General features: G+C 36.7%; 1 protein-coding gene across 4 annotated transcripts in view; it reads right to left on the bottom strand.

The window, feature by feature from the left end:
* The window catches only part of GRIA4 (glutamate ionotropic receptor AMPA type subunit 4), a 386,992-nt gene that overhangs the window by 118,932 nt on the left and 251,124 nt on the right, over positions 1–16,936 (bottom strand). For all 4 annotated transcript variants that reach the window (XM_030918824.1, XM_030918822.1, XM_030918825.1 and 1 more), the window contains exon 5: positions 2,653–2,837. In XM_030918824.1, coding sequence (XP_030774684.1) covers positions 2,653–2,837 — 185 coding nt within the window. The remainder of the gene's footprint in view (positions 1–2,652; positions 2,838–16,936) is intronic.

The raw sequence follows: 16,936 nt of genomic DNA, 5'->3' as shown, positions 1-16,936 counted from the left end.
TTAAGTGATTCTGCTGTCTCAGTCTCCCGAGTAGCTAGGATTACAGGCATGTGCCACCACACCCGGCTAATTTTTTATTTTTAGTAGAGACGAGGTTTCTCCTTGTTTGTCAGGCTGGTCTCGAACTCCCAACCCCAGGTGATCGACCCGCCTCGGCCTCCCAAAGTTCTAGGATTACAGGCGTGAGCCACCATGCCCAGTCATAGAAATTTACTAATATGAAGTGTGTCCATCCTTCTAGAATGTTATCATCATTGTATTAATTTCACCATCTTCTGAGAAAGGGCCACCTTTTCAAAGGCATTTTTCTAATCAAGATTATTTAGCATTTAACTTTTTACCTTTTAAAAATGCTTTGTTTTGAAATTGTTTCCTCTTGCTATCTTAATTTATTAAAGAGGATGTTGAAACACAGGGGTCTTAAGGTACATGTACAAATCCTTGACAAAGTGTGGATTAGCTCTTGTGGATGAGCCAAAAGTAAAACCAAGAAGACATTAAAAGTTGTTTCATTTAGAGCTATAAGGAATTAAAATACAGATAGTAAACAACAATAACAACAGCATGTTCAGAATAAAAACACAGCTTTTCTTGAGGGAAAATTTTATAGGACAATTAAGAGTACATTATTTTCTCACAATGCAGTAGACTTTATTGCAATTTATGAGATTTATACCTGAGAGGCATTTTAAATGGACAAAGTTCTCTTACTACTATTATTATTATTATTACCATGCAATCATGATAGAAAAGAAACCTTTTAGAATTCGGCAAGAAAAATAGAAAAGGTAGACACTCAAGTTTTCTAATTTCTTTAAAACGACAACAAAATATAAGATGTCTAGTTCCTTTAGCAAGAGCTCATTTATGGCTTATTCAAAGAGGTTATCCAAAGCACCCAGGTGTGCCGATTTTCTTCTTAGAAACCAGCTAAGCCTCTGAAATGGGTCAGTGTGCTTTAGGCACTCAATTGCCTCCTCCAGACTTGGTCTTTTAAGCACAGGTGCTAAGTGGAGGGTCTTTCTGAGCCTAACTCACCCTCTGACAGGAAGTTGGCAATCCAGGCAGTTCTTAGAATTGGCTGCTCTGTGGGATTCATCGTGAGTTATTTACAAAGCTTCAGTTGTTCAGGTCAAACAACTCAAACTTTCAATACAGGGGTGGGAGTGGGAGGGAGGGCGATGGGAGTCGGAGGTAAAGTGGCTGTATTGCTTAGGAAAGAAGAAAGATTTTTTCTTGGATTCTGTAACTAACCATTTAAAAATTTCATATACATTGAATAGCTACAACTTCAATAATTTTTTGGACTCTCTCAGGAATAAACCCGAGTAATGTATAAATGTATAGGCTTTTAATTAATATTTCCCAAAATAACATATACATATTTCTTCGTTAGGTCTATTATCTATCTATCTATCTATCTATCTATCTATCTATCTATCTATCTATCTATCTATCTATCTATCTATAGCTTTTTCTTCTGCAAAGGGATGACAGGAAGCAAATACTCTGTTATTTCCTCTTATGGTCTGGCTTCTTTAGACTTTAGCAATACAACATTTTTGTTTATGTGTTTGGTTTTATTTTTCACTTTTACCAATGCTAATATAGTTGAGGAAGGAAACTGAAGACATCTAGTCCCATGCCTGCAAATGGTAAGGCTAAATCTCTGAAATATATTTTGATTTTCATTTTTATAATTGAATACTAAAGTTATTCCTATACATAAGCCTCCAAATTGGCAAGTTTACTATTAGAAATCAAGTCATGTAATTATGCAGTTAAATGATATGTAACAAACTAACCAACAAAAAATTGTATTACCCGTGTCTGGCTGAACTAACATACTGTAGATAAATATGAGCAAGCATTTCTAAAACCACTAGATGGCATTCATTCACTGCGATTTTAGCCAAAGAGCCTTTAAAGCTTTATCATGATCTGTAGGGGTAGGGGAAGGCAGATGTTATCCATTATTTGATGATATTTTCGTATCATTTAATACAACGGCAAAGCTCAGTTTAATCTTTTCCTAGCTGCTTCAAATCAAATCAACAAATATTTATTGAAACCTTTATTCAAGGATTTTTCCGTTTTGAGGAGAGTTGAAAACCATTTCCACTGGGGTAGTAATGTATTTACTCATCATACCTAGCAGAAAATATGCTATATACAGTATTCCACTAAATTTTATACAGTATGCCACTGAATTTTCTTTTATTTTATTGCTTTAGTAATTTATGTTGCTATTTCTCATGTAGCACTTCTCTAAAGTAAGTGTGCCTCTAAAAAAGATGCACTCACAAATTTAGAATTTTTATACTGTTTTTAGGTGGGACTAATCTTCAACATTAATATTTTTGAAAACTGGAGACCAGGAGCTCTTAAAGATTCACACAGAGCCTTCACTCGTTCAAGTCTTAAGAATATGTGAGAAATAGCTTTCTAAATACGTTGAGACCTAAGAACCGAAAGGGTCTTTGGTGATAAAAGATTGTGATTTGGTCCTGAAGATAAGTCATGGAATGAAAACTCTCAAACCTCACACTCCAAATTAAAAGTTGGGAGAAGATGTTGATGGGGAGAAGTCAATCAAAGGTTAAATTTTTCTGTATAGGGGTCTAGGTTAAAAATATAAAATCTAGGACTTACCTGTTCTAATATGTTTTGAAGTCTCTCTATCTCACAGTCTATTACAAACTTCTTCTCTTGTCTTCTATCAAGTTCTTCTAGAAGTTGCCTATAGCTGACATCATTAAAATTTTCCACACATATAGCGCTGACATGCCAACCATTTTGTCCTGCTTTTTCCATAATAGCTTGGAGTATCGAGTATCCTATTGGGGGAAAAAAAAGTTACTAAAAACATTACTCGCCTTTAATGACGTATACAGGCACTGAGCCCAAATCAACACTGTTACACTCCAAAATATACTGAATGCTTAGAAACTTAAAATCTGTGTGGTTATTTCTGAATAATTTGTTCTTACTTTCTTTAGTCACGGGAACAAAATCTCTTAAAATATCGATTGAATGAAGTAGCAACACCATACCTTGTGCTCTCAAAATCTCTTTAGTGGAGAACATTGCATTGCTCTAGACACTTTTTTTTGATGAGACAAATCCACCTGTAGTCAATAGAAATTTCATAAACCCTTTTTGTTATTTTACTTACTAGATGGAACTCATTTTGAACAACTGTTTGACTTTCCCCTTGAGCAAGGTAGTACAACATTTTTGGTTCAACTATGGAAGAGAAGATGTAAAAGAAACAGTACAACAGTATTTATTGAGGACCCATTATTCTCGGTGCCTTATTTGTAGATGAGGACAGGTGCATATTAGAGAGGCATTATTTAACTCTTCCTCTCTCAGCAGGGGAATGATATAGACTGGGGATGAGTTGAATGACCACTAGGTGAGGCACTGGTACTCCTAATCGGTAAGAGACTGATGACCAAATAAACAACAGAAACTTAGTTTTAAAAAGTGTGTAGCAGGACTCAAGGTAAAGTGTTGGCTCAAGGGAAAGCTTGGTTAGAGCTGTCTGCATGGAACAAGGAAAAATACTACAAAGGAGAAACAACTTGAATTGGGTCTTGAAGGCTGAGAAGGAGCATGTGAGACTGCCAGAGGTGGGGGCGTTTATTATGTGAAGACAGCCTTCCATGAGAGAATAAAATGAATGATCTTCACCCTGTTCTTGATCTAGTTCTCTCTGCATGTGGAAGGGAAGGCATCTGGTCCAAGCATCTGGATTAAGGCAGGAGCTGTGAACTCATAATTCCTGCATTTGGAGTATATCTTCAGGCCAACATTGTCTTGATTGTCCTGCCTTTTTTTCATCTCCTTTTTTTTTTTTTCAGACGGAGTCTTGCTCTGTCGCCCAGGCTGCAGTACAGTGGCATGATCTTGGCTCACTGCAGCCTCCGCCTCCCAGCTCCAAGCAATTCTTCTGCCTCAGCCTCCCGAGTAACTGGGACTACAGGTACACGTCACCATACCCGGCTAATTTCTGTATTTTTAGTAGAGACGGGGTTTCACCATATTGGCCAGACTGGTCTTGAACTCCTGACCTCGTGATCCACCCGCCTCAGCCTCCCAAAGTGCTAGGATTACAGGCGTGAGCCACTGCACCCAGCCTTATCTCTCATTTTTGAATTGTAATGTGAGAGAACAATTAAAAAAAAAAAAGATTCTTTGAATTTATAAGTATCCCATACACTAAGATTGGTTAGGATCAGAGCCTGGTAGTTGTATTTTCACTTTATGGTTTAGCATAAACAAAATATTCTAGTCCTCTTTAAGGAAGTCTAACACTTATTCGAGCTCATTCTATAGCAACTATCTGTAGTTTCTTCTTCCTGTGATCCTGGAATTGGGTAGAGAGCTGGGTGGATTAAAAGTGAAGTTTTAAAACAAATATAAAGCACTTGCAAGATAAGGGCATATTTGTTGAGTTTTCTAATTGGTATGAGAGTCTCATAGATTCAGGGATTATTAATTTTTTCAGGTATGTTTTCTACATACCAGAGTTCCAAACATTGCTGATGCTCAGTTAAGATCAACAGATGGAACTGATGATGAGATCATATTTGAAATATAAATTACCTGATATCCTGCCAAATGAAATACTGTGGCAGTCAGGATTCATTTTTATCTAAATGAAAAAAAATTCCCCGAAGAGGAAGAAAGAGGGCATGTTAATTACTATATAATTATTCTGGTATATCTATTGCTCCATTTAGTCTTTCCTTTTGTAATGCATGCCAGTAATTATCTTTTCAAATCTTACCTAGATCCCCTGCCCCAAAACCCCAGCACTCTTTCTCTTGTTTCCCATTCAACGCATATGTAACGTGATGATATGAAACCTTCCTTAATATATATGTTCATGCTTCATTTATTCTGTGGCGGGGGACTTATGCTCTGATGGTAACTGAGGCAATGTTCCTTTTAATCATTTTTTGACACCTATGAACATATTCTTTGACTTAAATGAATGCTTTTAAAAATACCAATTGACATATTACTTTTCTTTTTTCTCCTTTTATTTATCATCATACCAGAATAATGCTAACATTTTTTTGTTTGCTTGAGTGTTGTAAAAATAATAAAAACGGCCCCCACACATAGAAATAGTCTTCTCCCTGTGCTCAATTCACAGCTTGGCATGATTCTCTAAATATTGCTGCATTTCTGGCATCATGTGGCTGTCAGGCTTCATGTCAGGACTAGGGATGCATGTTGTTATTCTCCTGCTGACATGACTTTTACAGAATGTGGAGCCACACACCTTCTGATGAAATTTATAGATATTCCCACTTACCTTACAAAAGTGAAGGACTCAATCTAAAAACAAAATTATAATTCAAATCCAGCTTTCCATTATCTGATTTTTTAGATTTACAAATGACACTAGAATTGGAATCAGACAGAACCCTAGGACACAATCTTTGCTGAATGGCAAAGAAAGTTGGTTACTTAAAAAGCCCCATTAATCATAGTCAGAAATAAATGGCATCCTTTCATTGCAGTACAAAGGACATGCAGTAATAGTTTCAGAGCTTGGCTAAAATTATATTCTTTTATAAGCTATGTTTGATTCTAATATGCTCTCTTATTATTCATTGATATTCAGATGTGAGTGTCTTATTTATTTGCTAACATAGCTGGAAATATATTGTAACTAGGATAAAATACTGCTGTTGAATCTATGATTATGTAACTTAGTTGTTATATAAACTAGAAAATCATAAGTCAAGTCATACTATTTCCACATCTGGCTATGATTTGTATCTCCTAGTTATTAGAAAATCTGTCGTACAATATTGTTGGCCGAAAAATGAATACTTCAGTTTTAGGTGAATATCACGTAGTGAACAGGAAATTCACTACTGTAAAGGATATTTTAAATCTTGCTTCTACTCTAAAAAGCTGTCTAACATTTTAATTCAATATAATATACTGAAAACCTACTACATACAGAATTCTATAAAGTATATCAAGATAAAGATGTGGGAACTGGATGACATTTTGTTAAGTGAAATAAGCCAGGTACAGAAAGACAAGCTTCACATGTTCTTGCTCATTTATGGGAGCTAAAAGTTAAAACGATTGAACGTATGGAGATAGTAGAATGATGGTTACCAGAGGCTGGGAAGGATAGTGAGGGAGGAGGGAAATGGGGATGGTTAATGGGTACAAAAATATAGTTAGATAGGATAGATAAGATATAGTCTTTGACAGCACAACAGGGTGACTAAAGTCAACAATAATTTATTGTACATTTTAAAATAACTTTAAGAGTATAATTAGAATGTTTATAACATAAAGAATAAATGCTTGAGGTGATGGATACTCAGTTACTCTGATATGATCATTATGCATTGTATGCCTGTATAAAAATATTTCACGCACCTCATAAATATACACAGCTACTATGTACCTATAAGAACATTTTTAAAAAGATAGGCAATGTGAAATACAAAGGTGAAACAAAAGATAAGGATGTGATTCTTGTTTTTACAAAGAATTTACTATCTAGCAAAACTGATAGGTAAAATATCCATTATGCAAAATACACCTCATTGTATAAATAAATTCAACGTGATGAAAATAATTTTTTAGAATAGTAGAGCATACCGTTGACATAATCACTTTATTAGATTATAATAGTAATTAAGGCCTTTTTCATAGTTACTAAAGAACACTGTCAATTACATATAAAATATTTTTAAGTGTTATGATATCACATAAAGATTTTATCAATTATGTTAAATAGAATCAAAATGAGGTAAGCAGTCCTGAGCTACTGCACCCTTACACGTCAACACTTACTACATCATCCGTGGATAATGACCTATTTTGGATGAGTACCAATTCAGGGATGTTGCTACTCACAACAATAGCTGGGCTTATTTATTTGATGTTTTCGTTTGCAAGAGTTATTTAACTGCCTGCACACAGAGCAGCAGAAAGAGAGGCAGAATACATTTGTGCCAGGGAAGAAAGTATTTAGAAAAGAAGGAGTTATGCATTTGCCCTGAAAAAGCTTTACTTGGATGAGAACTAGAAAGTGTCCATTGTGCTTTTCAACAAGAAGGTCATTGGTGCACTTAACATGAGCAGGGTTAATGGAATGCTGGATGTAGAAGACATTTTTCAGATTGTGAAATTGAGGAGAAAATGGGAAGAGGTAAGAATGTGGAAATAATCAAGGAATATCATCAGAATAATGAAGTAATAAGATGAAGGGTATGCCATTTTAATGAATATGGGATAGAGAAACATCTAGATTATGGGAACTGGTTTGGGAAGGAGAATACTAGGTCTGTCCCATGGGAGGTTGCTGAGCCTGAAAAGGGAACATGGCAAGGGGCATAGCAGCGGCTTGTAGTTGGTTAAATTAAAGCCTCCCTCATTAATCGTGTCAATTGCTATGCAGGTACTTGCTACTACATCATCAATATCTCTGGTCTGGCACAATTTGTCAGTGCCCAAAACTAGTGGATTCAAGGAAAAAGGTGTGTGTGTCTGTGTGTGTCTAATGCCACATATTGATTTGAGTTACAGAAAGGAATAAGATTCTGTAATCCTCATTGCATTTAATGCCACCATGCTGGAACTGTGGAGTAGATTTAATAACCATTTAGGTTGGACTCTTTCCAAAGCAGCTTAGTACTGAAATAACATGTTTAAAGGCCACAGTCTGGACCCCCAGGTTTCAGCACATGGAGGAGTAACCAACATTGTAGCTTGGGTAAAATTATCTGCAGCTGTAACTATAGTATTTATTTATGCCGTAGTTCAAAAAGGGCATACTAAAAATAAGCAAAGATTTTCCTACTTTTACAGCTTGAAGCTATTCATGTAAACCCAAGATAAGATGGAATATCTTGAGTTTTCCCTTTTCTACAGACACTCAAGAGTAAAAGTAGAAAATTCATCTTCAAAGATGGATTAATAATCATTGTTAAAGGTGGTTATTCTGGGTCCTAGATTTTTCCTAAGGCATTTTCTGACACTAACATTTATTGTCTTCTGATTCCCTAGTATTCATATTTAGTTCAGAAGACATCTTGTAAGAAAATTTGATACTTTAAATCTTTAAAGTTAAAACACTGTCATAGAGTCTGTAAGTTGGTGGTTCTCTACTACTACTTCTCCCCTTCATCCAAAGCAATGGGATTTTAACTTAGACCTATGGACAGTCAGAATAAATATATTTTCTTGCTTCTCTTTCAGCTAGATATATGGCCGTGTGACTAAGTTGTGGGCAATGGGTTATAAGTGGAAAGGTTGTGTGGAGGCTTCAGGAAACTCTCCTTAAAAGACTTTATGAATATACTTTATATCTTGCATAGCAGGTCACATTCAGAAGCTTCAAAAACTTCAGTTTATTTTGTGTGTTTGGAAGGACAAGAAGGGATATGTGGAAAATTGGCATGGGCTGTGGAAAGAGCTTCTAAGACTGGAGAGATGAACAGGCAAGGGATATATTACAAGAGCTTTCTCTATCATTTAAAGGAATTTAGGTTTTGCTTCGTAGACTTTCAGAAGAGAGTGACAAAACAATGTGTCTTAGAGGGATGATTATAGCTGAAGTGTGGAAAATAGAATGGATGTAGGTAGCACAGAAATGGGAAAATCCCTTAGGAAGCCACATGGTAGTAATCCAGGTGAGAAGTAATAGGGGCCAGATTTAGGACCATGCAGAGGAAGGAGAATAGTTTATAGATTAAGGATACAGAATAAATCAGTTTGGTGGTTAATGACACACAAATGACAAAGAGAGAGATGATCTGAGTCTGACCACTATCTATTCTACTGGTGGTCATTCTACTTCTATTTTCAGATTGAACTCTTAGGGTTTTTTTGACCTTCAGAAGCACATATTTTTCTGTTTGGATTTCAGGTGTCAATTGACTTCTGATGAAAACTATCCTTGCAGCCACCTCCTTCATCCCCCAGAGTCGTATAATAAATTCTGACAGAGGTCTGAGAAACCCATTTTTCTCTCTGGTTATAGACATCAATGATTCTGGAAACAATCTGTAGATTTTGAATATTCCCTGCGAATACACTGGATCTCCTTTCAAGTTTGATTCCACCATTTTTTATCTTCTAAGCACGGTGGGCCTCCACCAACATCTTTTTACAATAAAGGCAATGTGTTTCTATTTTAAGTAAAGCATTTTTGAAAAATTTGAATAATTTTAAACTCAAATAGCAAATGACTAATTTCCAATCAGAATAAATATCTGGCGTAATTACTATATAGCTATTATTTTGCTCATAAAGTACAATTTTTTTCTTTTATCTGTTTTACTATGTATTTTATATATCACACTATATAAAATTTACAATTCTGATTTGACACCTTTTTATGTCACATTGTATAAAGTTCACAGTTCCAACGTGCATAAAAAACAACCATTGTAGTTTTTATAAGGGAATTAAAATATATGTTTGTGAGTTAACAGGCACTCAAACAAGGTCTTTGTCTAATATTAAGCATGTAAAGTATGTAAGGCATAATTCTGAGTGTCAAACCTATTCAGTATTGCAATACTTTGGGAAAGCATGTTAAGCAAAAGAATAGATCCTTTCAAAGGGGGTTTCACCATGGAGAGAATGACTTGGACTGTGGTATGGTCCGTAAAGGATGGAAAGGGTTGATGAATAAAGATGGTGAGGAGGAAGGAGCTACCGCATCATAAAACAAAGGCACAGAGGCAGGAGCTTGAAGAATGCTAAATAAATTATTAATTGTTGATAGTTAATAGAGCAGGCTGCTGGAGTAATGTATTCATAAGCTACATTATGCTTTATTAGTATTTCACAATACAACTGAACCTCATAACAGCCCTGTGAGGTAGATATTATCTCCACCATAAAGGTGAAGAAATAAAAACAATATATGTGACTTATATCAAAGCATAACCCCACTAAATAGCAGAACTGTGAATTGAACTCAAGTCTTCCATTCTCCAGCTTAGGGACCTTTCACCACACTTCAGCATGCAAAGAGAGAGAGCGATGAAATTAGCAAGGAAGGCTGAGGCTGTGATGTGAAGGCCTTTCAATCACAGTCACCATCAATTCTGTTCTTTCTCTCACAAGCACATCTTGTATTTTAGCATATTCTGTCAAGGCTACCTTCCAAAATATATAAAAAACCTGACCATTTCTCCCTACCAACACTGCCTCCACCTAGGCCCCAGCCTTTTGCCAAGGATTATTGCAAGTGCCTGTTTACATGTTTTTTCTTTCCTCCCCTTCACACTGCTCATAGCTTCAGGAATGGAACTTTTCAGGCAAGCCAGATCACACCACTTACAGGTCCAAACTCTCCAATTGCTCCTTTATGCTGATGTCATCTACCTCTCTCTCACTCTCAAACATTACTAGCCATCTGGCCTCTTTGCCAGGGGTGCTCTGCCTTGGGCTTCACCCTGCTGTGCTTTCCCCAAGATGGGTCTTCAGGGTTCTGCCTTTATGTTCTCAGGTTTCTACCCAAATGCCTTCTCTTCAATGAGGCCATTCTGGGTTACTTTATGTAAAATTTCAACTCCTTCATCCTGTGATTTTCTGTTTCTCTTCTCTGCTTTACTTTCTCCTCAGCACTTCACCACCACCTAATATACTCTAGATTTTACTCACTCACCTTGTTTATTGTCTGTTTCCCCCACTAGAAGGTAAGCTCATGAAGTCAGGAACTTTGTTTTGTTCACTGTGCCTAGAAGAAGACTTGGCATCTAAAAGGGACTCGATAAATAGTTTTGGATAATTAAATACTGAAAGTTTAGAAATTACTCCTTTGATAATCGTGAAACAATAGTGAAACACTAGAAACCTTGGAAGCTTTGGAGCAGAGAAGAGACAGATTTATAAAACTGCTTTTATAATGTTAGCTTCATATAGTGGAAATGATGCATCCAAAGAGTAGAAAGAGAAAGAGGACAGGGAATCCAAATAGGAGAGTACTGAAATTAATACAGGCATGATGCCAAAGCTCCTCTCGCCTAGACCCACTCCAGAAAAAGTGGAAAGAAAGGAGAGTGTTGATTGTTTGCGTTTCTCTAAATTCTACACTCCCCCGCTCCCCAACCAATTCTGTACTTATCTGTATAAGAGCCAGGAGATATTTCATTGTATCGGGTGGAGCCATATGAAATTTTCATTTCTGCTGATCAAAAATAATCAAATATCAGCAATGTCTTACTGTTCATCCCAGAGATAACTTCTGAATGAATAATAAGTAATATTATGTGGCATCTGAATGACTGAAAACTACTTAATTTATACTTTGTACATTTAGGTCCTAAAATAATGTGGCAAGTAAATGCAAAAACTCCACAACTCTACAAATGGCAGAGGGAGGTCTTGAGTTGTAGAAGCCCAGAGTCCCACATATCTCAGCAGGAATACCTTTAGAGACATCCTAAGGTAGCCCTTAATATTAATCTCCGATTTTCATAATCTTTATTCATAGCAACCATCCTGAGTCATTAATAAGAGGGAAAATAAGCTTCAAAAAACTCAGAATTAAAGTAAGTGTGAAATTCATTTCAGAAAGGACTCCATTCTAAATGATAAAAACAGAAATGTTTTTGGTTCATAAAAACAAATCCTGAGCTAACCTGCAAAATTGACTCATTAATTGAGGGTGCAAGACAGCCAATGCTGTCCAAAGAATTCTGGTTCTTAAAAGACCAATTAATTTATTCTACCCTATGTTGTAGGTTGAGTCCAACAGATCTCATTAATTAATCATAAAAGCAATCACTAGCAACGAAACTCAAAGAAGTGTTACATAACATATTAAGTATCAGCTTGTTATATTCACATGCCAAGCTGTGTACTGTAAATAATATTAATTTGGATCTGGCTTTTATACACAAAGCCAAAACCATTCATTTTGGTTGATTTGAAAGTGATATTTTAAAACATTACTTCGTCTTTTCTTTAGAGCAGGAGTAGCAGTACATAATTTTCTTGTGATGATTCTGGTGAAAGGATTTGCATACAATTATGGAGACAATTTCTGTTCCTAGCAGGAAAAAACACAGGATGAAGTAAGTATTCACCATATGATTAGTCTAATTTTTATATCCTACTGAGGCTAGCTCAGTTCTAAGAAGTAATTGTAAACTCATGTCAGGGACTGAGAGTGAATACATTTGATTGCTCACTATTAAATTTCTGTAGTGGAGAAATGACACTGAGGTGATTATCTAAATACAGAGTGATTTCTTGAACAGCATGCTAGGTGACAAATGATGGGGTCAGTGGTAGCCCCTGTTACTTTTAACTACAAACGTTCTGTTTGCACTTCAACTCTGTGGTTCCGAGGAAGGTTATTTAAATTTCTTAATCTTCCACCTTTGACTTTCTATGTAATGAAGAAGATTAATGTAGGATTTTATTAGTCATGATAATCTTTTCTATAGCTGTAAATAAAAATCAGCTTCATTCCACGTGGTGGAGTAACTTATAATGCTGCTGTTCATTTGAGGGAAGTAGATTGCGGATTCTTCATAGGTGAAGAAATACATCCCTACAACTCTGGGAGAGTCATAATGTATAACTCAACATCCCACACTCCCTCCAGATGAAAAACAAAAACCTAGTTCTTTTTCCTGCATTCCATATTTGGTCATTAGACATTTACTTAGTCACTTTAGTCAGAAATCTAAGAGATTCTCTCAGACTCATTGCTCAGCTTCACCCTCATCCCACACCAATTCTGACATTTCTTCCTAAATATTACATTTAAGCCATTTCATGAGCAGTTCTCTATTTCTTCTTTCACTTTTCATTCAATGACTATTTGTTGAGCATTTCCTATATTTCAGGCCACTGATCCAGAGGCTGCAGATACAGAAATGGAACAGTAAGATGTGCCTACCTTCATGAAGTTTACATTCCAGTGGCTGAGGCAGATAAGAAGCAATACACAAATATATTTATAATAGAATGACAAGAGGTAGTAAGTGCTATGAAGGAAAATGAGGGAAAGAAGGAATATAAATGACCAGGAGTGGCGACAGGATGGATGTTGTTCTTCCCAAACCAATCTCTCACTGTGTCTCTTAGGTATGCATCACTCAACTCATACCTAAGATTGGTGGTTCTCTGAATAAACGAGACTCTCTCTTGCATTTAACACAATGCAATGGCTATTCCCTGTGCTAAGAGAGTCTGTATGCCCTACACTCACTGGCAACTTCTAATCTTTCTTTAAGCCTCAACTTCAGCTTCAGACCATTTTACAACCCTTCTCTGGCCTCATCTGTGTGGGGTTTTTGTCTTTTTTCTTTACATTTCCCCAGCTGTTTGTACAGTAATTACAGCTCATGCTACTCTGAATTAATTAAATCATTACATAAGTTCTACATGCTACCATGGAAAGTACAGCGTGCCTGTCACTAACCTCAGGGATGTGAAATTATAACTGTAATTGCTAGTTTACCTGTCTAGTTCCCTTTAAGTATGAGACTAGTTTTTATTCATTTTGATTTCCCTATTTTTTTCACACAAAGGAAAGAATAAGCTCAACAAGAGGGAATTAGGTTGAATTAAATGACAAGGGTAAAAATTCTGCCCTTTTTATATATCGCTTCCCATTTGATCAAGCCTAATAATAATAAAGGTAATAGTAATAACAGTTATTAAAGACCTGACAAATCCATGACCTTCAATATTGTATTAAGTGCTTTATTGGCATGGTGTTAATTTTATTATCTTCATTTTATATAAAGGAAACTGATGATACAGAAGTTAAGTTCTTGGCCAAGATCATGTAGCTATGAATTGGTAAAGCCTCATTCTGTCTGATATTAGAGTCTACTTTTTATTCTCCTCTATGATATGGTCTATAATACAATGAAAACTTAATTCCCTGCAGTTTGGGTTAATTTTATTCCCCTATTAAGGATTCATTTTTGACCCGGACATATCCCTGACCACGAAGCACTGCTGGATACTATGATATTTCCAAGGAATGCGGTGGCTTCTGCTGTTTACATTGAGCATGTGTTTGCTGCTTTCCCTCTAAGTTCACAGGGAGGTAAAGCCCCCTTCTCCCAATTCTCCCTTCCTCAAATGTCTCTGGTCACTCTAGCCCGACCGTTACAACCATTGCAAAGATTACAATAATGAACACAGTTTCTTTCTTCAGAATAGCCTGTGAATGCTGCCCTGTGGTCCAGTTTGGTTAATGATGTTGTCCTGGCACTGCTTAGGACACACTATCAACTGCCTTCTCTCTGTAAGGACATCAAACATTAAACCATAGAATTAGGTCGACTTTAGTCAAAAAGCTTTTGAGTTACTCCTTAGATCTAGCTATATGCTTGCCCAAGTTCTTCCCTTCTAGAAACAGTCACAAAATCCCATAGGATTATTTCACAAATTAAGTTTGAATTATGGTGTAGAATAACTTATTGATGCAGGGATTAATGTAGGCAAGTTTTCTGAATAGGTATTAAGATGTAAAGCCAAACAGTACTTTTATTTTAATTAGAATAAGTTTGCCTGAGAATTATAATGAATGCAAAAAAAAAAAGTATACAATAACTTATATAACTGTAACAAATTGGAACCAAGTTTGTATTATCAAGAGAAGTCAGATGAAGTTATTTATTTTTCATCAAATATTTACAATGTGGCAATTAGTCAGTTTTGCTTTGCTTTTTTTCACAATGGTACCATGTGCCACTGACATTTTGGTAGAAACTCAGTAAGGTTTTCAAAGTTTACTTTTTTTTTTTTTTTTGAGGCGGAGTCACGCTCTGTGGCCCAGGCTGGCGTGCAGTGGCTGGATCTCAGCTCACTGCAAGCTCCGCCTCCCGGGTTTACCCCATTCTCCTGCCTCAGCCTCCCAAGTAGTTGGGACTACAGGCGCCTGCCACCACGCCCAGCTAGTTTTTTGTATTTTTTTTTTTTTTTTAGTAGAGACGGGGTTTCACTGTGTTAGCCAGGATGGTCTCGATCTCCTGACCTTGTGATCCGCCCATCTCGGCCTCCCAAAGTGCTGGGATTACAGGCTTAAGCCACTGCACCCGGCCTCAAAGTTTACTTTCATGAAACTGATAGGCACAATCAAATGAATTGTGCTGGTGAATTAAATTGTTATACACATTTGGGCAAACACTGGCATCATACCTCTAAAACTGGCAAGTTTAGTTGCAGTGTGACAGAACACAGTAAATATATGAAGTAATTTGTTAGTTCAAATCCTTTTAATAAATTTGGCTTTAAAAACCTGAGAATAACAAATTCCAGTAGAGAATCCTAGGGTTGGTTTTCAGAGCTAATTATGACTGTAAAGTTTGAGATATTAATGCCTGTGTTTTATGTTTGGTAGTTAAGGTTGCAGAAAGTAAAGGATAACCACTGTTGTATGAAATTCTATTTATACTGGCTTAATAGTCCTAGCAGAGGTGCTCCCAAGCTTATATAGCTTAGCACTCTCCTTATCTGGTGCTTGTGCACTGGTCCTGCCTCATTTGATCCATCACCTGACAGTGAAAACTACTTTGGCTGTGCTGCTGCTGCTAATCTGTTTAAATAGGTAGTTCAGCATCATTGCCAAATTGACCACTCCAATTGGCTCTTCAATTAGCTATTCACTTTACAAAAGGCAAACTTGTGTATATTCCAGATCTATAGATTTATTATTATTCTGGTCGTTGCCACTCAGAGGTTACACTAGGTGTCTCCTTAAGAACTGAGCTGGATACTTAGTGTCCATCCAGATTCACATCCACTTTTTATTTTGCCTGACCTTGCTCTGTATCAGTGTTAGAAGAGGCTGACCAGTGTGGTCTGCAGCTGTGTACTTTGGCTTCCAGTTGAGTTGATTGAAAGGAATCACATGCAACATATCAAAGGGAGAAGAGGGAAGTCAGGTATTCTTTTTTTTTTTTTTTCTTTTTGAGATGGAGTCTAGTGCTCTGTCACCTAGGCTGGAGTGCAGTGGTGCGATCTGGGGTCACTGCAACCTCTGGCTCCCAGGTTCAAGCGATTCTCCTGCCTCAGCCTTCTGAGTTGCTGAGATTACAGGCACCTGCCACAATGCCTAGCTAATATTTTTGGATATTTAGTAGAGATGGGTTTTCGCCATCTTGACCAGGGTGGTCTCGAACTCCTGACCTCAGGTGATCCACCTGCCTTGGCCTCCCAAAGAAGTCACATATTCTTTACATGATTCCTTTCCTGCCAGGTTGATGTAGGGGTGACTGCATCTCTAAATAAAGGCCCTAGTCTCTGCCATTCAGCATTCTCCATACAGCTACACTCTCCACACAACCACATCTTCACCTTCCTTGCCTGTTCAGACTTATGGTAGTAAAGACTCCCTGCTCTTGCTACTTCTGGGATGGGACACCATCTTTTTTCTTGCTGGCGTCCCTAAAACTTGCCCACACCTTTTTAAAAGCAGTTCCATTATTAAGCACTTCTTGATGGCCCAGTTAGAATGCACCATTAGTTTCCCACCAGGATAGCAACTAACTGAAGCAGCTTTGAGCTCAAAGCAGAATATGTTTGGTAGAAGAAATGCATAGGTATTAATTTTCTACCCATTCTGTTATTTTCCCACTTTAATGGAAATTCCAATAATTGCCTGAGACAGTTTGTAACTTTCACTATGCTTTCATTACATTCTGGGGACAGGAAAAGTGTATGTTCTAACCTTACATCTTCTGAAATGACCACTTTAAAGTAAACTATATTTTAATATTGTGCCAACAATTAGGAGGGTACATTTATTCTAAATCATCACGTTGTACATGTTGAATATTTACAATCTTTATCAATTAATTTTTTTAATAATAAGAAAGCTCTAACACAAGAGTTTAAAAATTTCAAAGAGTACAAAAAAGGGCTGCCTGCTGTCCCTTCTCTTATTTTAGTTGTACCTTAGTGA

Source organism: Rhinopithecus roxellana, chromosome 15 (genome assembly GCF_007565055.1).
Source record: "Rhinopithecus roxellana isolate Shanxi Qingling chromosome 15, ASM756505v1, whole genome shotgun sequence".
NCBI lineage: Eukaryota > Metazoa > Chordata > Mammalia > Primates > Cercopithecidae > Rhinopithecus > Rhinopithecus roxellana.
The sequence above is the reverse complement of the archived record's forward strand: the minus strand, read 5'-3'. Positions and strand labels throughout refer to the sequence as shown.